This window comes from Pseudophryne corroboree, chromosome 3, assembly GCF_028390025.1.
Source record: "Pseudophryne corroboree isolate aPseCor3 chromosome 3, aPseCor3.hap2, whole genome shotgun sequence".
NCBI classification, from domain to species: domain Eukaryota; kingdom Metazoa; phylum Chordata; class Amphibia; order Anura; family Myobatrachidae; genus Pseudophryne; species Pseudophryne corroboree.
Window position 1 is genome coordinate 155184698 of NC_086446.1, and position 23555 is coordinate 155208252.

A 23555-nucleotide genomic window follows, 5' to 3' on the forward strand; every position below is an offset into this window, starting at 1 on the left:
CTTGGAAAGTGGTAATGCTATTAGCCCTGGCTTCAGCCAGGCGTGTCTCAGAATTGGCGGCTTTATCCTATAAAAGCCCTTCCCTAATTTTTCATACGGACAGGGCAGAATTGAGGACTCGTCCTCAATTTCTCCCTAAGGTGGTTTCAGCATTTCACTTGAACCAGCCTATTGTGGTACCTGCGGCTACTAGGGACTTGGAGGACTCCAAGTTGCTGGACGTAGTCAGGGCCCTGAAAATATGTTTCCAGGACGGCTGGAGTCAGGAAATCTGACTCGCTGTTTATCCTGTATGCACCCAACAAGCTGGGTGCTCCTGCTTCTAAGCAGACTATTGCTCGTTGGATTTGTAGTACAATTCAGCTTGCACATTCTGTGGCAGGCCTGCCACAGCCAAAATCTGTAAAAGCCCATTCCACAAGGAAGGTGGGCTCATCTTGGGCAGCTGCCCGAGGGGTCTCGGCTTTACAACTTTGCCGAGCAGCTACTTGGTCAGGGGCAAACACGTTTGCTAAATTCTACAAATTTGATACCCTGGCTGAGGAGGACCTTGAGTTCTTTCATTCGGTGCTGCAGAGTCATCCGCACTCTCCCGCCCGTTTGGGAGCTTTGGTATAATCCCCATGGTCCTTACGGAGTTCCCAGCATCCACTAGGACGTCCGAGAAAATAAGAATTTACTTACCGATAATTCTATTTCTCATAGTCCGTAGTGGATGCTGGGCGCCCATCCCAAGTGCGGATTGTCTGCAATACTTGTACATAGTTATTGTTACAAAAATCGGGATGTTATTGTTGCGAGCCATCTTTTCAGAGGCTCCTCTGTTATCATGCTGTTAACTGGGTTCAGATCACAGGTTGTACGGTGTGATTGGTGTGGCTGGTATGAGTCTTACCCGGGATTCAAAATCCTTCCTTATTGTGTACGCTCGTCCGGGCACAGTATCCTAACTGAGGCTTGGAGGAGGGTCATAGGGGGAGGAGCCAGTGCACACCAGGTAGTCCTAAAGCTTTTACTTTTGTGCCCAGTCTCCTGCGGAGCCGCTATTCCCCATGGTCCTTACGGAGTTCCCAGCATCCACTACGGACTATGAGAAATAGAATTATCGGTAAGTAAATTCTTATTTTTACCCCATTTGGGGTGATGAACCCCTGTTCCCTGACCACTGAATTACGGTATTGAGGCCAGTTATCCAATCTGACAATGTTGATTATTTTTTTTATTTTTTTAATAACCTTAAAGAAAAAAAAAAGGTGTTTTTGCATTGATATACAAAATCTGGTGCAAGAAGCATTGGAGAAGAGGAAGCAGCCATTGTGTGTGTTATACAGCAGTCATTAGGCCCTAAGTTCTGGCAGTTGGACTGGCTTATGTTGGGCGGTCTGTGTATCTGTGTACCAGCAGTAAGGGATTGCTACAGCACAATCCATGAGAAAATTAAGCTAGATGAGGCCTTTTTTTATTTTTTAAATGCTTCCTATATTATAAGCTGTATATGGACCTATTACAGGACCTGTTGTGGATTCTAACAACTGGGGAATGGAGCTCTGCAAACATTATTTTGTATTAAGAGACAAGTCAAAGAAACTGCTACCCTTACCAGATCCTTATCTTTCAGACCCCGGAAGCTTCCACGGGTACCAGAAAATCTTCTTAAGAAAAGAAGGAAATACCAGGGGCTAAAAGCAGCAGAAGCTAAGCGAGCCTTAGAAGAAAAAAGAAAGGTGACCGGTTCTTTAGACGAATTGTACCATCAACGGGTGCAAATCTATGCAGTAATCCTTTACTATTGTTTTGCACCATCTCAGTAACTCTCTCTCTCTCTGTGTCTGTCTCTGTGTCTGTCTCTGTGTCTGTCTCTGTGTCTGTCTCTGTGTCTGTCTCTGTGTCTGTCTCTGTGTCTGTCTCTGTGTCTGTCTCTGTGTCTGTCTCTGTGTCTGTCTCTGTGTCTGTCTCTGTGTCTGTCTCTGTGTCTGTCTCTGTGTCTGTCTCTGTGTCTGTCTCTGTGTCTGTCTCTGTGTCTGTCTCTGTGTCTGTCTCTGTGTCTGTCTCTGTGTCTGTCTCTGTGTCTGTCTCTGTGTCTGTCTCTGTGTCTGTCTCTGTGTCTGTCTCTGTGTCTGTCTCTGTGTCTGTCTCTGTGTCTGTCTCTGTGTCTGTCTCTGTGTCTGTCTCTGTGTCTGTCTCTGTGTCTGTCTCTGTGTCTGTCTCTGTGTCTGTCTCTGTGTCTGTCTCTGTGTCTGTCTCTGTGTCTGTCTCTGTGTCTGTCTCTGTGTCTGTCTCTGTGTCTGTCTCTGTGTCTGTCTCTGTGTCTGTCTCTGTGTCTGTCTCTGTGTCTGTCTCTGTGTCTGTCTCTGTGTCTGTCTCTGTGTCTGTCTCTGTGTCTGTCTCTGTGTCTGTCTCTGTGTCTGTCTCTGTGTCTGTCTCTGTGTCTGTCTCTGTGTCTGTCTCTGTGTCTGTCTCTGTGTCTGTCTCTGTGTCTGTCTCTGTGTCTGTCTCTGTGTCTGTCTCTGTGTCTGTCTCTGTGTCTGTCTCTGTGTCTGTCTCTGTGTCTGTCTCTGTGTCTGTCTCTGTGTCTGTCTCTGTGTCTGTCTCTGTGTCTGTCTCTGTGTCTGTCTCTGTGTCTGTCTCTGTGTCTGTCTCTGTGTCTGTCTCTGTGTCTGTCTCTGTGTCTGTCTCTGTGTCTGTCTCTGTGTCTGTCTCTGTGTCTGTCTCTGTGTCTGTCTCTGTGTCTGTCTCTGTGTCTGTCTCTGTGTCTGTCTCTGTGTCTGTCTCTGTGTCTGTCTCTGTGTCTGTCTCTGTGTCTGTCTCTGTGTCTGTCTCTGTGTCTGTCTCTGTGTCTGTCTCTGTGTCTGTCTCTGTGTCTGTCTCTGTGTCTGTCTCTGTGTCTGTCTCTGTGTCTGTCTCTGTGTCTGTCTCTGTGTCTGTGTCTGTGTCTGTGTCTCTGTCTCTGTGTCTGTCTCTGTGTCTCTGTGTCTGTCTCTGTGTCTCTGTCTCTGTCTCTGTGTCTCTGTCTCTGTCTCTGTCTCTGTCTGTCTCTGTCTCTGTCTCTGTCTCTCTGTTCTACTGGTGAAATAGTAATTTCTGACTTCCCACAGCAGCTATTTGGTTTTGTGGCTCCACTGATTGATTGGCGCTATTTTGCTGTTGCAAAGACATACCAAACCTCTTCAGGACATTATCTTGTAACATTAACATATGAGCAAAAGCCCCTTTCCTTAATTCTCTCTCCTTGTATAAAACTGAACTGATAAACATTTTTAATAAAGTTTTAATTTCAAAATCAATTGATGCAATTTCTCTGCTCTCAAGTGCAGTATGATTGGGGAGGGGGGGGGGGTTTGAATTGTTTCTTTCATGTTTTCATGGCTGCTGCTCCTGTCTAAAGTGACAGGACTCTTAATTAGTTGTGATTGGGCTGCTGGCCACAAGTGTCACAGGCGCCTAACATCTTGCAGAGGTTGTGCGCAAAGCGGTTGTGTGAGCTATTTGGGTTCCCAAATACCCAAGTTTAGATTGTTTTCTCTAACGTCCTAGTGGATGCTGGGGACTCCGTAAGGACCATGGGGAATAGACTAGCTCCGCAGGAGACTGGGCACTCTAAAGAAAGAATTAGTACTATTGGTGTGCACTGGCTCCTCCCTCTATGCCCCTCCTCCAGACCTCAGTTAGAATCTGTGCCCGGACTGAGCTGGGTGCCTTTTAATAGCAAGCTCAGGAGAGCTCACTAAAAGTATTTTAGTTAGGTTTTTTATTTTCAGAGAGCTTCTGCTGGCAACAGACTCTCTGCTACGTGGGACTGAGGGGAGAGAAGCAAACCTACTAACTGCGGCTAGGTTGCGCATCTTAGGCTACTGGACACCATTAGCTCCAGAGGGATCGAACACAGGTACCTAACCTTGGTCGTCCGTTCCCGGAGCCGCGCCGCCGTCCCCCTCGCAGAGCCAGAAGACAGAAGCCGGCGAGTGAAGCAAGAAGACGTCCAAATCGACGGCAGAAGACGCCTCTCTTCAGATGAGGTAGCGCACAGCACTGCAGCTGTGCGCCATTGCGCCCACACTAACCCACACACTTCGGTCACTGCAGGGTGCAGGGGGGGGGGGGGGGGGGGGCGGCGCCCTGGGCAGCAATTAAGGTACCTCTTGGCAAAAGCAGCATATATACAGCTGGGCACTGTATATATGCATGAGCCCCCGCCATTATTTACACAAAATCGCGGGACAGAAGCCCGCCGCTGAGGGGGCGGGGCTTCTTCCTCAGCACTCACCAGCGCCATTTTCTCTCCACAAATCCGCTGAGAGAAGATCCCCAGGCTCTCCCCTGCACGGTAGAAGAGGGTAAAAAGAGAGGGGGGGCACATAAATTTGGTGCAAAAACAGTATATACAGCAGCTACTGGGTAAACACTAAGTTACTGTGTGATTCCTGGGACATATAGCGCTGGGGTGTGTGCTGGCATACTCTCTCTCTCTGTCTCTCCAAAGGGCCTTGTGGGGGAACTGTCTTCAAATAGAGCATCCCCTGTGTGTGTGTGTGTGTGTGTGTGTGGGGTGTATCGGTACGTGTGTGTCGACATGTCTGAGGTAAAAGGCTCCCATAAGGAGGAAATGGAGCAAATATGTCTGTCAGAGGGTGTCTCCGTCGACAACGCCGACACCTGTTTGGATATGTGTAATTAAGTGCTAAGGTGAATTTATTGCACAAAAGATTAGAGAACAGACAGGAAATCTACCCATGTCTGTCCCTATGGCACAGAGACCTTCAGAGTCTCTCAATGATCACTATCCAGAATAATAGACACTGATGTCGACACGGAGTGTGACTCCAGTGTCGACTACGATAATGCAGAGTTACAGCCAAAATGGCAGAAAAGTATTCAATATATGATTATTGTAATAAAAGATGATTTGCATATCACTGATGACTCGTCTGTCCCTGACACAAGGGTGCACATGTTTAAGGGGAAGAAAGCTGAGGTAAATTTCCTCCTCTCATGAGGAAAAAGAGCGGGAATCTCCAGACAAGAAGCTGCAGCTTCCCACAAAGAATTCTCAGGCAACATCCTTTCCCCACTAGGGCCAGGATACGATGGGAATCTTCCCCTAGGGTGTCACGTTTGCCCAAAACGGGGAGAGAAGCAAACCTACTAACTGCGGCTAGGTTGCGCTTCTTAGGCTACTGGACACCATTAGCTCCAGAGGGTTTGAACACAGGATATTAACCTTGGTCGTCCGTTCCCGGAGCCGCGCCGCCGTCCCCCTCGCAGAGCCAGAAGACAAAAGCCGGCAGAAGCAAGAAGACATCAAAATCGGCGGCAGAAGACTCCTGTCTTCACATGAGGTAGCGCACAGCACTGCAGCTGTGCGCCATTGCTCCCACACTACCCACACACTCCGGTCACTGTAGGGCGCAGGGGGGGGCAGCAATTATGATACCTCTTGGCATAAGTCACATATATACAGCTAGGCACTGTATATATGTATGAGCCCCCGCCATTATTTTTACACAGAAAGCGGGACAGAAGCCCGCCGCTGAGGGGGCAGGGCTTATTCCTCAGCACTCACCAGCGCCATTTTCTCTCCACAGCTCTGCTGAGAGGAAGCTCCCCAGGCTCTCCCCTGCAGTCTCCAGGTAGAAAGAGGGTAAAAAGAGAGGGGGGGCACATAAATTTAGGCGCAAAAATCATTATACAGCAGCTACTGGGTAAACACTAAGTTACTGTGTAATCCCTGAGTTATATAGCGCTGGGGTGTGTGCTGGCATACTCTCTCTGTCTCCCCAAAAGTCCTTGTGGGGGTCCTGTCCTCAATTGGAGCATCCCCTGTGTGGTTGCGGTGTGTCTGTACGATTGTGTCGACATGTTTGACGAGGAAGGCTACGTGGAGGCAGAACAGGTGCAGTTGTTAAATGTGGTGTCTCTGCCGACGGCGCCGGCACCTGATTGGATGGATATGTGGAGGGTTTTAAATGATAATGTAAGCTCCTTGCATAAAAGGTTGGATAAAGCTGAAGCCTTGGGACAGTCAGGGTCTCAACCCATGCCTGATCCTACAGCGCAGAGGCCGTCAGGGTCTCAGAAGCGCCCACTATCCCAAATTGTTGACACGGATATCTACATGGATTCTGACTCCAGTGTTGATGGCGATGAGGCAAAATTACAGCCTAAAATGGCTAAAGCCATCCGATACATGATTATAGCAATGAAAGATGTGTTACACATCACAGAGGAAACCCCGGTCCCTGACAAGAGGGTTTATATGTATGGGGAGAAAAAGCAAGAGGTGACTTTTCCCCCTTCACATGAATTAAATGACTTATGTGAAAAAGCGTGGGATTCTCCTGATAGGAAAGTGCTGATTTCCAAAAGATTACTTATGGTGTATCCTTTCCCGCCAACTGACAGGTTACGTTGGGAATCCTCCCCTAGGGTAGACAAAGCTTTGACACGCTTATCTAAGAAGGTGGCCCTGCCGTTACAGGATACGGCCGCCCTAAAGGATCCTGCGGATAGGAAGCAGGAAGGTATCCTGAAGTCTGTTTATTCACATTCCGGTACTCTACTGAGGCCAGCAATTGCTTCGGCCTGGATGTGTAGTGCTGTAGCAGAATGGACAGATACTCTGTCTGAGGAACTAGATACCCTGGACAAGGATACTATTTTACTGACCCTGGGGCATATCAAAGACGCTGTCCTATATATGAGTGATGCCCAGAGGGACATTTGCCTACTGGGCTCTAGAATAAACGCAATGTCGATTTCTGCTAGAAGGGTCCTGTGGACCCGGCAATGGACAGGTGATGCCGACTCTAAAAAAACACATGGAGGTTTTACCTTATAAGGGTGAGGAATTGTTTGGGGACGGTCTCTCGGACCTCGTTTCCCCAGCTACGGCTGGGAAGTCGAATTTTTTGCCATATATTCCCTCACAGCCTAAGAAAGCACCGTATTACCAAATGCAGTCCTTTCGTTCACAAAAAAGCAAGAAAGTCAGAGGTGCATCCTTTCTTGCCAGAGGCAGGGGTAGAGGAAAAAAGCTGCACCATACAGCTAGTTCCCAGGAACAGAAGTCCTCCCCGGCTTCAACTAAATCCACCGCATGACGCTGGGGCTCCACAAGTGGAGTCAGGAGCGGTGGGGGAGCGTCTCCGACATTTCAGCCACCAGTGGGTTCGTTCACGGGTGGATCCCTGGGCTATACAAATTGTGTCTCAGGGATACAAACTGGAATTCGACGTGATACCCCCTCACCGTTACTTAAAGTCGGCCCTGCCAGCTTCCCCCATAGAAAGGGAAGTTGTGTTAGCGGCAATTCACAAGTTATATCTCCAGCAGGTGGTGGTAAAGGCCCCCCCCCCCCCCCCCCCTTCAACAGGGATGGGGTTACTATTCAACCATGTTTGTGGTACCGAAACCGGACGGTTCGGTCAGACCCATTTTGAATTTAAAATCCCTGAACATTTATCTGAAGAAATTCAAGTTCAAAATGGAATCGCTCAGAGCGGTCATTGCAAGCCTGGAAGAGGGGGATTTTATGGTGTCTCTGGACATCAAGGATGCTTACTTGCATGTCCCCATTTATCCACCTCATCAGGAGTACCTCAGGTTTCTGGTACAGGACTGTCATTACCAATTCCAGACTTTGCCGTTTGGCCTGTCCACGGCACCGAGAATATTTACTAAGGTAATGGCGGAAATGATGGTGCTCCTTCGAAAGCAAGGAGTTACAATTATCCCATACTTGGACGATCTCCTCATAAAGGCGAGGTCCAGGGAGCAGTTGCTGATCAGCGTAGCACACTCTCAGGAAGTGTTGCAACAGCACGGCTGGATTCTGAATATTCCAAAGTCGCAACTGATAACTACGACGCGTCTGCCCTTCCTGGGCATGATTCTGGACACAGACCAGAAGAAGGTGTTTCTCCCGGCGGAGAAGGCTCAGGAGCTCGTGACTCTGGTCAGAGACCTCCTAAGACCAAAACAGGTGTCGGTGCATCATTGCACGCGAGTCCTGGGAAAGATGGTGGCGTCATACCATGCCATTCCCTTCGGCAGGTTCCATGCGAGGATCTTTCAGTGGGATCTGTTGGACAAGTGGTCCGGATCGCATCTTCAGATGCATCGGCTGATCACCCTGTCCGCCAGGGTGTCTCTTCTATGGTGGCTGCAGAGTGCTCACCTTGTCGAGGGCCGCAGGTTCGGCATACAGGACTGGGTCCTGGTGACCACGGATGCGAGCCTCCGAGGATGGAGGGCAGTCACTCAGGGAAGAAACTTCCAAGGGTTGTGGTCAAGTCAGGAGGCTTGTCTGCACATTAATATCCTGGAACTAAGGGCCATATTCAACGCCCTGAGTCAAGCGGAGCCTCTGCTTCGAAACCAACCGGTGCTGATTCAGTCAGACAACATCACCGCAGTGGCCCATGTAAACCGCCAGGGCGGCACAAGAAGCAGGGTGGCAATGGCGGAAGCCACCAGGATTCTTCGTTGGGCGGAGAATCACGTGCAAGCACTGTCAGCAGTGTTCATTCCGGGAGTGGACAACTGGGAAGCAGACTTCCTCAGCAGGCACGACCTCCACCCGGGAGAGTGGGGACTTCATCAAGAAGTCTTCACACAGATTGCAAATCGATGGGAACTGCCACAGGTGGACATGATGGCGTCCCGCCTCAACAAAAAGCTAAAAAGGTATTGCGCCAGGTCAAGGGCCCTTCAGGCGATAGCTGTGGACGCACTAGTAACACCGTGGGTGTTCCAGTCGGTCTGTGTTTCCTCCTCTTCCTCTCATACCCAAGGTGCTGAGAATCGTAAGAAGAAGAGTGAGAGCAATTCTCATTGTTCCGGATTGGCCAAGAAGGATTTGTCACCCGGAACTGCAAGAAATGCTCACAGAGGACCCATGGCCTCTGCCTCTCAGACAGGACCTGTTGCAACAGGGACCCTGTCTGTTCCAAGACTTACCGCGGCTGCGTTTGACGGCATGGCGGTTGAACGCCGGATCCTAGCGGAAAAAGGAATTCCGGATGAAGTTATTCCAACGCTAATAAAGGCTAGGAAGGACGTGACAGCAAAGCACTATCACCGTATATGCCGGAAATATGTTGCTTGGTGTGAGGCCAGGAAGGCCCCCTACAGAGGAATTTCAGCTGGGCCGGTTCCTGCACTTAATCCAGTCAGGAGTGACTATGGGCTTAAAATTGGGGTCCATAAAGGTCCAGATTTCAGCCCTATCCATTTTCTTTCAGAAAGAACTGGCTTCTCTTCCTGAGGTTCAGACGTTTGTTAAGGGAGTGCTGCGTATTCAGCCCCCTTTTGTGGCACCTTGGGATCTCAACGTGGTGTTGGGTTTCCTGAAATCCCACTGGTTTGAGCCACTTAAGACCGTGGAGCTCAAGTATCTCACGTGGAAAGTGGTCATGCTATTGGCCTTAGCTTCGGCTAGGCGTGTGTCAGAATTGGCGGCTTTGTCGTGTAAAAGCCCCTATCTGGTTTTCCATATGGACAGGGCAGAATTTACGGACTCGTCCGCAATTTCTGCCGAAGGTGGTGTCATCCTTTCATTTGAACCAACCTATTGTGGTGCCTGCGGCTACTCGTGACTTGGAGGATTCCAAGTTGCTTGATGTAGTCAGGGCTTGGAGGAGTTATGTGGCCAGAACGGCTGGAGTCAGGAAAACTGACTCGCTGTTTATCCTGTATGCATCCAACAAGCTGGGTGCGCCTGCTTCAAAGCAAACTATTGCTCGCTGGGTCTGTAACACGATTCAGCAAGCTCATTCTGCGGCTGGATTGCCGCATCCAAAATCAGTGTGAGCCCATTCCACAAGGAAAGTGGGCTCTTCTTGGGCGGCTTACCGAGGGGTCTCGGTATTATAGCTTTGCCGAGCTGCTACCTGGTCGGGTTCAAACACCTTTGCAAAATTCTACAAGTTTGATGCCCTGGCTGAGGAGGACCTTGTGTTTGCCCATTCGGTGCTGCAGAGTCATCCGCACTCTCCCGCCCGTTTGGGAGCTTTGGTATAATCCCCATGGTCCTTACGGAGTCCCCAGCATCCACTAGGACGTTAGAGAAAATAAGATTTTACTCACCGGTAAATCTATTTCTCGTATTCCGTAGTGGATGCTGGGCGCCCGTCCCAAGTGCGGACTTTCTGCAATACGTGTATATAGTTATTGCTTAATAAAGGGTTATTTTATGTTGGCATCCGTTGGTTGATGCGCTGTTATTGTTCATACTGTTAACTGGGTATGTTATCACAAGTTATACGGTGTGATTGGTGTGGCTGGTATGAGTCTTACCCTGGATTCCCAAAATCCTTTCCTTGTAATGTCAGCTCTTCCGGGCACAGTTTCCTTAACTGAGGTCTGGAGGAGGGGCATAGAGGGAGGAGCCAGTGCACACCAGTAGTACTAATTCTTTCTTTAGAGTGCCCAGTCTCCTGCGGAGCCCGTCTATTCCCCATGGTCCTTACGGAGTCCCCAACATCCACTACGGACTACGAGAAATAGATTTACCGGTGAGTAAAATCTTATTTTCTGCTCCCATGTCAGGAGGCTGTGAGCAGAAATCCACAGTAAGTAATGGGTGCCCAGTGACATAAAATATTGAATAGATCCTGTCTAAAAATAATTACATTCCCCCCACAGAATTTAATTTTCTAGTTAACTCATAAAAATAGTTGAAATAGTTTTTTTTTTTTTGTTTAATTATTCATATGTTGGTAACTTTCTCATGCGTTTTTACTTTGTACAGCGCTAATTATTTTTATTTATTATCATGGACTCACCATACCTCGCATTGTTTACTTCCCTCATTTGCTGGCATTCTACTTGTTAATGCTACGTACAGATTTAAAAGGGGAAGCTTTATTCATGGCCATGTCGTGTTTATCTTAATTTTATTAAACTAAATATATTTTTCCCTCCCTGCAGGTTCAGCCCGGGAAACAAATCAAATTTAAACGTTTAGAGACACTTGTCCGCAACTCCCGGAGAAAACTGAGAGATGATACCAGATTGCGGAGGATGGAAATTTACAACAGAGGGCCCAAATTGGCCAATCAAAAACTTGCATTTGTAGCGAGAATTATGGAGTAGGTCACTGGAATTACTATGTCTTACTGCTGTATCTATAATATTTATCATAAGATTAAACTATGGGAGGTACTTCTGCCTCATTTGTAGACTAATATTACATAGGGCTTCAAAAAGTTATGTAAAGCTGTTAATGTGACAGGAAGCCAAAATCTGCATCAATTATAAGGGGGTAAAAAGACAGATTCTATTGGTTTATATTGTAGCTCTGCGTGACATTACTCATACTCCAGGGAAAAGCATTTTATCTTTTTTAAACCCTTTCTATTGAAATGTATATTTTACCTAGATAGAATCACAAATAGATCGCGCATAGCAACATTTATTTCGTGCCAACAGAAAAACATCTGAGTCAGACTTTATTAAAGTATGTTTGTCAAGAGTTTAATTGGTTAATATAATATTATGGAATCATGTGGAGATTTCCAAGCAGTAAATTTCCTACAAGAATCTGCTTGTCCTGAAAGTATGTCCTGTATTTTGCCAGTGTGACCCCTCTTCTCCTTCCCAGATAGAGATAGAGAAATCTATAGAGAGAGAGAGACACACACACACTTTTTTTTTTTTTTTAACGTTTCTATATTTAAACCTACTTTTATACCTTTTGCTCCTCTGCCAGCATTCAGGGGGTCAGCCCAGCTGTATTGCGTGTCCTCAAGAACCTTCGGCTAGGGGACATTTTCTCTGGAACCTTTGTGAAGTTGACACCAGAATCTGTGAAGATGTTACAAGTTGTTGAACCATACGTTGCTTGGGGGTGAGTATCATTCACCTATAATACATCCGGTTGTTTAGTGTCAAGGTCTATAGTACTTTGTCGGGGTTGTAGTTTTAATATGTTTGGAACTGTGCAGTGTTTAACAAAGTGTTATGTGGTGGTACTGCTAGTGATTTTGGGGCAGCTGTATTAAGCCTGGAGAAGGGCTAAAGAAGTGATGACGCACCAGCCAGTCAGCTCCTAACGGTCATTTTTCAAATCCATAATTATTGGCTGGTGCGTTATCACCATACGATTATCACGTCTTTATCCCTTTTCCAGGCTTAATACGTCTGCCCCTTTGTGTTTTGTGATGCTTGTCGACTAGTGCAGTGGTGTTTGTTATACTGTGATTCAGAATTAAGCTTTGGTTATCTATGATTTCTGGAAAGCATATTTTGCATAGTTCTTTTGCATATTGTGTTGTATGTGCGTTTACCGTGTCGATCCTCTCTTTTAGCATATTGGGCAATATTCAATTGTTTATCACTCCCGATCTCCTGTCTAAAGTGACAGGAGAAGGGGAGGGGGGGCTTTTCGCACCCAGAGAGGTCTGATTTAGTCACATTAAGCAGCTAAACACGACCAAGCGAATGAGCACTCAAACGGGTCACTTTTCGCTCATTTCAGCTCACCAGAGGATGCGAGCTGAAATGCAGGCGTAGCAGCTGATTATGCCCGACTGGAGCAACAATGGAATGGGCATCATCTACTGGCTGCCAGCGAGAAAACAATTGAATCTTGCACGACAATATGTATTTACCATGTGGAAGTTAATTGTGTTTTTTTTTTTTTTGTAATGATGATTGGGGGGAAGGGAGCCCACTTCTTTGTCTCAGCTGCTACCTCTGAGCTGGATCCAATGGTAGGCATCCCAGGAGAGCAGTTGTCTGCTTAATCATGCGTGGCTGATGCAGCTGGGTCTTCACACCAAGACTTGCTGCAGGTGTGCACATGGTGTCTAGTATACTTTCGCTGAACATGCTCTACCAATTTACTAAATATATATACCAATCTATAGAAGGGCACTCTCAAATATATATAATAGAACAGTCTTTTATTATCACCGCCCAGTAAACAAAGTTCTTGTAGTCATCTGAACCTGACAATCATGCCATTTAGTGGCACTGTTTGAGCATCTAATTGTGGCGATTGACATGTTGGAAGGTCTTAGGAGGGTGTCGTATTACCATATATACTAGAGTATAAGACGACTTTTTCAGCACTTTTTTTTTGTGCTGAAAAAGCCCCCTCGGCTTATACTCGAGTCAGTGGGAAGGAGGGACACGGAGAGCACAGTGCGCGCCTCTCCTGTGTCCCTCCGGAGGCAGCGGCGGGTCTATTAAATGAAGTACCCGTACGTGAGCTCTGATTGGCTCACGAATCGGCACTTCATTTAACAGACCCGGAGACGCAGGAGGGACACAGGAGAGGCACGCGCTGTGCCCTCCGTGTCCCTCCTTCACAAGGGAGCGGGGAGGGTAAGTTGTACCTGGCACTGGGGGAGCATATTTAGCACTTGGGGGGAGGGGAGGGGGGCGGCATATCTGGCACTGTGGGGGCCTATCTGGCACTATGAGGGTATATCTGGCACTGTGGGGGCATATCTGGCAGTATGAGGGCTGTGTACGGCTAGAGCTGCATTTCCCACCCTAGGCTTATACTAGAGTCAATAAGTTTTCCCAGGTTTTTGTGGTAAAATTAGGTGCCTCGGCTTATATTCGGGTCAACTTATATTCGAGTATATACGGTGATTGCGGTAAATTACCAAGGCTAATGGATCCGCTAGGGTCGACCCAATTAGCCCTAACAATCCAGCATTATTCGGGGATTATATGCATGTGAAGTAGTATCCTCGATAAGCAGCCTTATCAGCCCGGTTTTTCATGATAAAGCAATGGTCTTGGAACTTATCATGGATCCCATTTATCATCACCCAAAATTGGTCCTTTAACCCACGGTAAAAACATTGGATAGCACCATAATACCATTGGGCTAAAAATCTTGATACTAGTCCATTTTTGCCATGCAGTAAATTACCGCCGGCAATATGATATTCACATTAAGCCCCATACACACTAGACGAGAAAATGAAAGATCTCGCTCAGAAGGGCCGATTTGAGCGAGATCTTTCACAATCTTGTACAGTGCGTACAGTCAATGTCGTTAACATTGCGTGCTCCCGCGCATCGTTAACGACCCCCTTCCTTGTCTGAACATGTATAGACGAGGAAGGTTCTCGTTAACGACAGCCATGCTACAGATGGCCGTCGCTCCCTTCGCTGTGTGCACTTGCTGATGCCGGAACCCTGCCAGGTCCCCGCCGCCGTCAATATCTGCAGGGATCGCTTAATGTGTACTGGGCTTTAGAACGGTTAACAAAAAGACCAGTTTCGACAGACAGATCATTATGGCATTGCTGTGATTGCCAATTCATATCCTGTATCATTGCTAGATGGCATGATGGATATGTAAGCTACAGATGACTGCAAAAACTTTTGTTTGTTCACTTGGTGATAACTGTGCAGTTATATATACAGTATATATTAGACAGTGTCCTTCTGTTGATTGGTTTATGGAGGACTGTGGCAGGAGTTGCTACAGCTTTTATGGATGCACCCCAGAAGCTGGATAATTGGAGAGGCCACGCACCTGCATTATAAAAATCCAGAACCTTTCACATATCCTTCACTAACTTTCCTATCCAATTCTATCCCCACTGTACAGTCCACACATATTCTCTACATATTTTCTTTCTTCACTTTCCTTTCCTCCTGATCCTGAGTCGTCATTGCTGTAACCATATTATGCAGCCCACCTAGAACCTCTATGTAATAGATAGCACCTATACCTGTGTATCAATGCCTGTTTCCCTATAGATTGTAAACTTGCCAGCAGATTATTACCCAGTTTTGTTTTTTCTCTATCGTCCTAGTGGATGCTGGGGTTCCTGAAAGGACCATGGGGAATAGCGGCTCCGCAGGAGACGGGGCACAAAAAGTAAAGCTTTAGGATCAGGTGGTGTGCACTGGCTCCTCCCCCTATGACCCTCCTCCAAGCCTCAGTTAGATTTTTGTGCCCGGCCGAGAAGGGTGCAATCTAGGTGGCTCTCCTAAAGAGCTGCTTAGAAAAGTTTAGCTTAGGTTTTTTATTTTACAGTGAGTCCTGCTGGCAACAGGATCACTGCAACGAGGGACTTAGGGGAGAAGAAGTGAACTCACCTGCGTGCAGGATGGATTGGCTTCTTGGCTACTGGACATTAGCTCCAGAGGGACGATCACAGGTACAGCCTGGATGGTCACCGGAGCCTCGCCGCCGGCCCCCTTGCAGATGCTGAAACGAGAAGAGGTCCAGAATCGGCGGCAGAAGACTCCTCAGTCTTCTTAAGGTAGCGCACAGCACTGCAGCTGTGCGCCATTTTCCTCTCAGCACACTTCACACGGCAGTCACTGAGGGTGCAGGGCGCTGGGAGGGGGGCGCCCTGGGAGGCAAATGAAAACCTTTTTTGGCTAAAAATACCTCACATATAGCCTCCGGGGGCTATATGGAGATATTTAACCCCTGCCAGAATCCGTTAAGAGCGGGAGACGAGGCCGCCGAAAAAGGGGCGGGGCCTATCTCCTCAGCACACAGCGCCATTTTCCCTCACAGAAAGGCTGGAGGGAAGGCTCCCAGGCTCTCCCCTGCACTGCACTACAGAAACAGGGTTAAAACAGAGAGGGGGGGCACTAATTTGGCGTTAGAAATATATAAAAAAGATGCTATAAGGGAAAACACTTATATAAGGTTGTCCCTATATAATTATAGCGTTTTTTGGTGTGTGCTGGCAAACTCTCCCTCTGTCTCTCCAAAGGGCTAGTAGGTCCTGTCCTCTATCAGAGCATTCCCTGTGTGTGTGCTGTGTGTCGGTACGTATGTGTCGACATGTATGAGGACGATGTTGGTGAGGAGGCGGAGCAATTGCCTGTAACGGTGATGTCACTCTCTAGGGAGTCGACACCGGAATGGATGGCTTATTTAGGGAATTACGTGATAATGTCAACACACGCCAAGGTCGGTTGACGACATGAGACGGCCGACAAACAATTAGTACCGGTCCAGACGTCTCAAAAACACCGTCAGGGGTTTTTAAAACGCCCGTTTACTTTAGTCGGTCGACACAGACACAGACAGGGACACTGAATCCAGTGTCGACGGTGAATAAACAAACGTATTCCTTATTAGGGCCACACGTTAAGGGCAATGAAGGAGGTGTTACATATTTCTGATACTACAAGTACCACAAAAGAGGGTATTATGTGGGATGTGAAAAAACTACCGTAGTTTTTCCTGAATCAGATAAATTAAATGAAGTGTGTGATGATGCGTGGGTTCCCCCCGATAGAAAATATGGGCGGTATACCCTTTCCCGCCAGAAGTTAGGGCGCGTTGGGAAACACCCCTTAGGGTGGATAAGGCGCTCACACGCTTATCAGAACAAGTGGCGGTACCGTCTATAGATAGGGCCGTCCTCAAGGAGCCAGCTGACAGGAGGCTGGAAAAATATCATAAAAAGTATATACACACATACTGGTGTTATACTGCGACCAGCGATCGCCTCAGCCTGGATGTGCAGAGCTGGGGTGGCTTGGTCGGATTCCCTGACTAAAAATATTGATACCCTTGACAGGGACAGTATTTTATTGACTATAGAGCATTTAAAGGATGTATTTCTATATATGCGAGATGCACAGAGGGATATTTGCACTCTGGCATCAAGAGTAAGTGCGATGTCCATATCTGCCAGAAGATGTTTATGGACACGACAGTGGTCAGGTGATGCAGATTCCAAACGGCACAAAGGTGTATTGCCGTATAAAGGAAGAGGAGTTATTTGGGGTCGGTCCATCGGACCTGGTGGCCACGGCAACTGCTGGAAAATCCACCGTTTTTACCCTAAGTCACATCTCTGCAGAAAAAGACACCGTCTTTTCAGCTTCAGTCCTTTCGTCCCTATAAGAGTCATATCTGCCCAGGGATAGAGGAAAGGGAAGAAGACTGCAGCAGGCAGCCCATTCCCAGGAACAGAAGCGTTCCAACCCTTCTGACAAGCTCTCAGCATGACGCTGAGACCGTACAGGACCCCTGGATCCTACAAGTAGTATCCCAGGGGTACAGTTTGGAATGTCGAGACGTTTCCCCTGCGCAGGCTCCTGAAGGCTGCTTTACCAAGGTCTCCCTCCGACAAGGAGGCAGTATGGGAAAAAATTCACGAGCTGTATTCCCAGCAGGTGATAATTAAAGATAACGAACCGGGAAGAAGGGGACTATCTGGTGTCCCGAGACATCAGGGATGCTTACCTCCATGTCCCAAATTTGCCCTTATCACTAAGGGTACCTCAGGTTCGTGGTACAGAACTGTCACTATCGGTTTCAGACGCTGCCGTTTGGATTGTCTACGGCACCCCGGGTCTTTACCAAGGTAATGGCCGAAATGATGGTTCTTCTTCGAAGAAAAGGCGTCTTAATTATCCCTTACTTGGACGATCTCCTGATAAGGGCAAAGTCCAGGGAACAGTTGGAGGTCGGAGTAGCACTATCTCGGATACTGTTACAACAGCAGGGGTGGATTCTAAAGATTCCAAAATCGCAGCTGATCCGACAACAAGTCTCCTGTGCTTAGGGATGATTCTGGACACAGTCCAGAAAAAGGTGTTTCTCCCGGAAGAGAAAGCCAGGGAGTTATCCGAGCTAGTCAGGAACCTCCTAAAATCAGTGCATCATTGCACAAGGGCCATGGTAAAAAAATGGTGACTTCCTTCGAAGCAATTCCAGTCGGCAGATTTCATGCAAGAACTTTTCAGTGGGATCTGCTGGACAAATGGTCCGGATCGCATCTTCAGATGCATCAGCGGATAACCCTATATCCAAGGACAAGGGTGTCTCTCCTGTGGTGGTACAGAGTGCTCATCTTCTAGAGGGCCGCAGATTCGGCATTCAGTTTTGGATGTTGGTGACCACGGAGGCCAGCCCGAGAGGCTGGGGAGCAGTCACACAAGGAAAAAATTTCCAGGGAGTGTGATCAAGTCTGGAGATTTTTCTCCACATAAATATAGCTAAGGGTAAATTTATAATGCTCTAAGCTTAGCAAGACCTCTGCTTCAAGGTCAGCCGGTATTGATCCAGTGGGATAAAACATCACGGCAGTCGCCCACGTAAATAGACAGGGCGGCACAAGAAGCAGGAGGGCAGTGGAAAAAACTGCAAGGACTTTTCGCTGGGCGGAAAATCATGTGATAGCACTGTCAGCAGTGTTTCATTCCGGGAATGGAAACTGGGAAGCAGACTTCCTCAGTAGGCACGACCTCCACCCGGCAGAGTGGGAACTTCATGGGGAAGTTTTCCACATAATTGTAAACCGTTGGGAATTACCAAAGGTGGACATGATGGCGTCCCGTCTGAACAAAAAACGGGACAGGTATTGCGCCAGGTTAAGAGACCCTCAGGCAATAGCTGTGGACGTTCTGGTAACACCGTGGGTGTACCAGTCGGTGTATGTGTTCCATCCTCTGCTTTTCATACCTAAGGTACTGAGAATTATAAGACGTAGAGGAGTAAGAACTATACTCATGGCTCCGGATTGGCCAAGAAGGACTTGGTACCCGGAACTTCAAGAGATGCTCACAGAGGACTTATGGCCTCTGCCGCTAAGAAGGGACTTGTTTCAGCAAGTACCATGTCTGTTCCAAGACTTACCGCAGCTGCGTTTGACGGCATGGCGGTGGAACGCCGGATCCTAAGGGAAAAGGCATTCAGGAAGAGGTCATTCCTACCCTGGTCAAAGCCAGAAAGGAGGTGACCGCACAACATTATCACCACATGTGGCGAAAATATGTTGCGTGGTGTGAGGCCAGGAAGGCCCCACGAAGAAATTTCAACTCGGTCGATTCCTGCATTTCTTGCAAACAGGAGTGTCTATGGGCCTCAAATTGGGGTCCATTAAGGTTCAAATTTCGGCCCTGTTGATTTTTCTTCCAGAAAGAAGTGGCTTCAGTTCCTGAAGTCCAGAAGTTTGTCAAGGGAGTATTGCATATACAACCCCCTTTTGTGCCTCCAGTGGCACTGTGGGATCTCAACGTAGTTCTGGGATTCCTCAAAACACATTGGTTTAAAACCAGTCAAATCTGTGGATTTGAAGCATCTCACATGAAAAGTGAACATGCTCTTGGACCTGGCCTGGACCAGGCGAGTGTCAAATTGGTGGTTCTTTTTTCTCAAAAAAGCCCATATCTGTTTGTCCATTCGGACAGGGCAGAGCTGCGGACTCGTCCCCAGTTCTCTCCCTAAGGTGGTGTCAGTGTTTCACCTGAACCAGCTTATTGTGGTGTCTTGCGCCTACTAGGGACTTGGAGGACTCCAAGTTGCTAGATGTGGTCAGGGCCCTGAAAATATAGGTTCCAGGACGGCTGGAGTCAGGAAAACTGACTTGCTGTTATCCTGTATGCACCCAACAAACTGGGTGCTCTTGCTTTTAAGCAGACTTTTGCTAGTTGGATGTGTAATACAATTCAGCTTGCACATTCTGTGGCAGGCCTGCCACAGCCAAAATATGTAAATGCCCATTCCACAAGGAAGGTGGGCTCATCTTGGGCGGCTGCCCGAGGGGTCTCGGCTTTACAACTTTGCCGAGCGGCTATTTAGTCAGGGGCAAACACGTTTGTAAAATCCTACAAATTTGATACCCTGGCTAAGGAGGACCTGGAGTTCTCTCATTCGGTGCTGCAGAGTCATCCGCACTCTCCCGCCCGTTTGGGAGCTTTGGTATAATCCCCATGGTCCTTTCAGGAACCCCAGCATCCACTAGGACGATAGAGAAAATAAGAATTTACTTACCGATAATTCTATTTCTCGGAGTCCGTAGTGGATGCTGGGCGCCCATCCCAAGTGCGGATTATCTGCATTACTTGTACATAGTTACAAAAATCGGGTTATTATTGTTGTGAGCCATCTTTTCAGAGGCTCCGCTGTTATCATACTGTTAACTGGGTTCAGATCACAGGTTGTACAGTGTGATTGGTGTGGCTGGTATGAGTCTTACCCGGGATTCATAAATCCTTCCTTATTGTGTACGCTCGTCCGGGCACAGTACCTAACTGAGGCTTGGAGGAGGGTCATAGGGGGAGGAGCCAGTGCACACCACCTGATCCTAAAGCTTTACTTTTTGTGCCCTGTCTCCTGCGGAGCCGCTATTCCCCATGGTCCTTTCAGGAACCCCAGCATCCACTACGGACTCCGAGAAATAGAATTATCGGTAAGTAAATTCTTATTATCATTGTGTTGTAAAGCACAACAGAAAATGCTGCACTAGATAAGAAACTGTTAATATTGTTTATGTAGATAAATATAGTGCTATTTTCTAGTATAGATATATGCATGCTATTTTATGGATATGCCATCATTGTGCTCTTGTAAGTAGTCAGTGTATTTGCGATGTATTGTGAATGTTAGGTTGCTGTGGTATACAGATGTAGCTATGCTCCTAACACGGCTTGCTGCATAGCATGCCAGACTGCGAATATTGTGACTTTGTAGCCAGCGATTGCTCCATTAATTCCATAAGCAATTAATGGAGCGATCGCCAGCTGCAATTAGTCACAGCTCAGCGTGCCATGTAGCAAGCCATGATGTAGCATTGCAGCAAAGATGAGCATAGCTACATCTGTATTTGGTACCAGTCAGGTTTGCAGTGTTATTTTGGAGGCTGGACTATTCATTTTTTTTTTTTTTTCTTCTTTTTTTTAGTTTCCCAAACTTGAAGTCTGTACGCGAATTGATCTTAAAGCGGGGGCAAACAGTGGTGAAAGGCAAAAAAGTGCCGCTCACCGACAATAACATGATTGAAGAGCAACTAGGTAATTTCTAATGCTGTACTATAACATGGTCGTTCTGTCGTCTTCTGCATCTCAACTTGTCTTTTTCTCTGTTCAGGACAGCTTGGGATTATCTGCCTAGAAGATGTGATCCATGAGTTGTATTCAGCAGGAAACCATTTTACTCGCGTCAATAGGTTCTTATGCCCTTTCCAGCTGTCTATATCCCGTCACGCCGGTGTTAACAGGAAGGGATATATCACTGAGGTTGGAGACCCTGGAAACAGGGGCATTGGCATTAATCAGCTTATCCGAAAACTCAATTAAAGGTAAGAAGAGGTTAATTGTCAGAATTGTTTTTTGTGTTTTAAGTAGAAGCAACAGGAGACTATTGGGGTTCAAAAAGTAGATGAGTCTGTGGGAGACCTACTGGGGCAGAAAGATGACATGCCAATATCGTCTGTCCATATATTTATACTTCTAAATCGGCCGTTTATTTCCCTTGACTTGATGCTTAGGCTGTTTTGGGTGCCTAATGAACATTTTCTTTATATTCTAGGCAGGATTGGTTCTTCTGAATGAATCATGCCATCTTCATTATCTAGAAGATTTCCAGTGGACATATTTGTGGATATTATTTCTTTGATATAATACCGATTTGAACTTTGGATACCATTATTCGACCTGATGCTTTGTAAAACGTCACAGGCAAGGGATGCTGCAAGCAGACATTTACATCAAAGTGCAGAAGAGGCGTAAACAACCTATGGACAGACTATTGGAGCTGTTCTCTCTGATGATCCACTTTTCACACTCTGAAGAATTTATGTAAATAACTTTGCAGAAAATAAATGTGGGTTTGGTGTAAACATGGCATTGCATTGTACATCCGCTCTATAAAGTTTAGGCCTTGGGGGGAAAAAACAAACATTTGATTACTTTCATCCAGAGTACTCTTGTATACGTCTGTAGATTTTTTTTGAGACTTTTAAGTATTACTCATTCCTCTTATTTTAATTTAAAGTTTATATTTGTAAAAAAATAAATAAAATTCTATTCTGGCCCATTCTGTTTTGTGGGAATAAAAACCTCATTTGAAATATTCAGAAGGATATTTTAATTCCCATCACAAAGTATTGTATGTTAAACATGGGTTTTCAGAAAGTGCGCCTATTACCTTGGGTGCGTAGTGTATAAAAGTGACGTTACAGCTTGGTTTTACAGATCAGGAGGTGATGGTCTATATGACCTCCATAAGTAACTGGCAAGAGCGGACATAGTGCCAGGGCACTGTCCGGACCCCCGCCAGTATAAAAATGTATTTGAAAAGAGCGGGTCTGAAGTGCGCCATTAAGGGGGCGGAGCTTAGCCCTCACAGCACACAACCCGGCGCCATTTTCTCTACACAAGGCTGCAAAGACGCTGGTCCTTCCTCACACTGCTGCATAAGTATCAGGCTGAAAAAACGGGGGGGGGGGGGGGGTCAGTTATTTTGGTGCATTTGTTAATTGCAAAAGCGCTGCAGGTCTGGGGCTTTTTCTGTGGTGCTTCAGACCGGGATTGAGCGCTGGGGTGTGAGCTGGCAATAACTCCCTCTGACAGGCTTTACTGTGGGTCTGTCCCCTATAGGCCCGGTGTGTTGGGTGCACGTGTGTCGGCATGTCTGAGGCAGAGTGCTCTTCCCAGGAGGAGACTATGTTAGGGACACAAACGGCTGTGGGAGTGACCCTGTCTGCACCGCCGACACCTGATTGGGTGAATGTTTTGAGTACTTTGAATGCAAATGTGGCTCTGATAAATAAGAGAGTGGATAAATCTGAGTCTCAGAACCAGGCGTGGAAGAAATCCGTAGAGGATGTGTTGTTACAAGTCCAGACCCCCTCGGGGTCACAAAAACTTTAATTTGCCCAGCTGGCAGACACAGATACCGACACGGACACTGACTGAAGTGTCGACTATAGTGATGCCAGATTAGATCCAAAACTGGCAAAGTGCATTCAGTACATGATTGTGGCAATAAAAGACGTATTACATATCACTGAGGACCCTACTGTTCCTGATACTGGGGTCTGTATGTATGAAGGAAAGAAACCTGAGGTAACGTTTCCTCCCTCTCATGAACTGAACACGCTTTGTGAAAAGGTTTGGGAAAATCCTGACAAAAGTTTGATTTCCAAAAGGATTCCAGTGGCGTATCCGTTTCCCTCTGAGGTTAGGGAAAAATGGGAGTCACCCCCCCCCCCCCCCCCCCCCCACCATTGTGGACAAAGCTCTATCACGGCTGTCCAAAAAGGTGGCTGACACGGCAGCCCTAAAGGATCCTGCAGATCGTAGGCAGGAAAATACATTGAAATCCATTTATGTCACCACGGGCACGCTACTCAGACCAGCCATTGCATTTGCGTGGGTGCGTAGTGCTATCGAAAAATGGGCAGATAACTTGTCATCTGAAATAGATACCCTGGATAGGGATAGCGTTCTTTTGACACTACGTTATATCAGGGACGTTGCAGTCTACCTAAAGGAAGCTTCGAGGGATATTGGCCTCTTGTGATCAAGGGCCAATGCCATGGCAGTCTCGGCTAGGAGAGCATTGTGGATTCATCAATGGAATGCTGATGCTGACTCTAAGAAAGCTATGGAGTCTCTACCGTATAAAGGTGGTGTATTGTTTGGTGACGGCCTCGCTGACTTGGTATCTACGGCTACCTCAGGTAAGTCATCATTTTTACCTTATGTGTCTGCACCACAAAAGAAAGCACACCACTATCAGATGCAGTCCTTTCGGCCCAATAAATACAGAAAAGGCAGAGGGTCTTCCTTCCTTGCTTCTAGAGGAAAGGGAAAAGGAAAACGAAAGT

The 23555-nt window shown here is 47.2% G+C and overlaps 1 protein-coding gene across 5 annotated transcripts in view; it reads left to right on the forward strand.

Annotated features, from left to right (window-relative positions):
* RPL7L1 (ribosomal protein L7 like 1) overlaps positions 1–21763 on the forward strand; it is a 426894-nt gene extending 405131 nt beyond the window's left edge. For all 5 annotated transcript variants that reach the window (XM_063958503.1, XM_063958504.1, XM_063958505.1 and 2 more), the window contains 6 exons: positions 1619–1724; positions 10927–11087; positions 11708–11845; positions 20627–20736; positions 20813–21023; positions 21254–21763. In XM_063958503.1, the coding sequence (XP_063814573.1) occupies positions 1619–1724; positions 10927–11087; positions 11708–11845; positions 20627–20736; positions 20813–21021 (724 nt within the window). In that variant the 3' untranslated portion in view covers positions 21022–21023; positions 21254–21763. The remainder of the gene's footprint in view (positions 1–1618; positions 1725–10926; positions 11088–11707; positions 11846–20626; positions 20737–20812; positions 21024–21253) is intronic.
* Positions 21764–23555: the final 1792 nt, after the last annotated feature.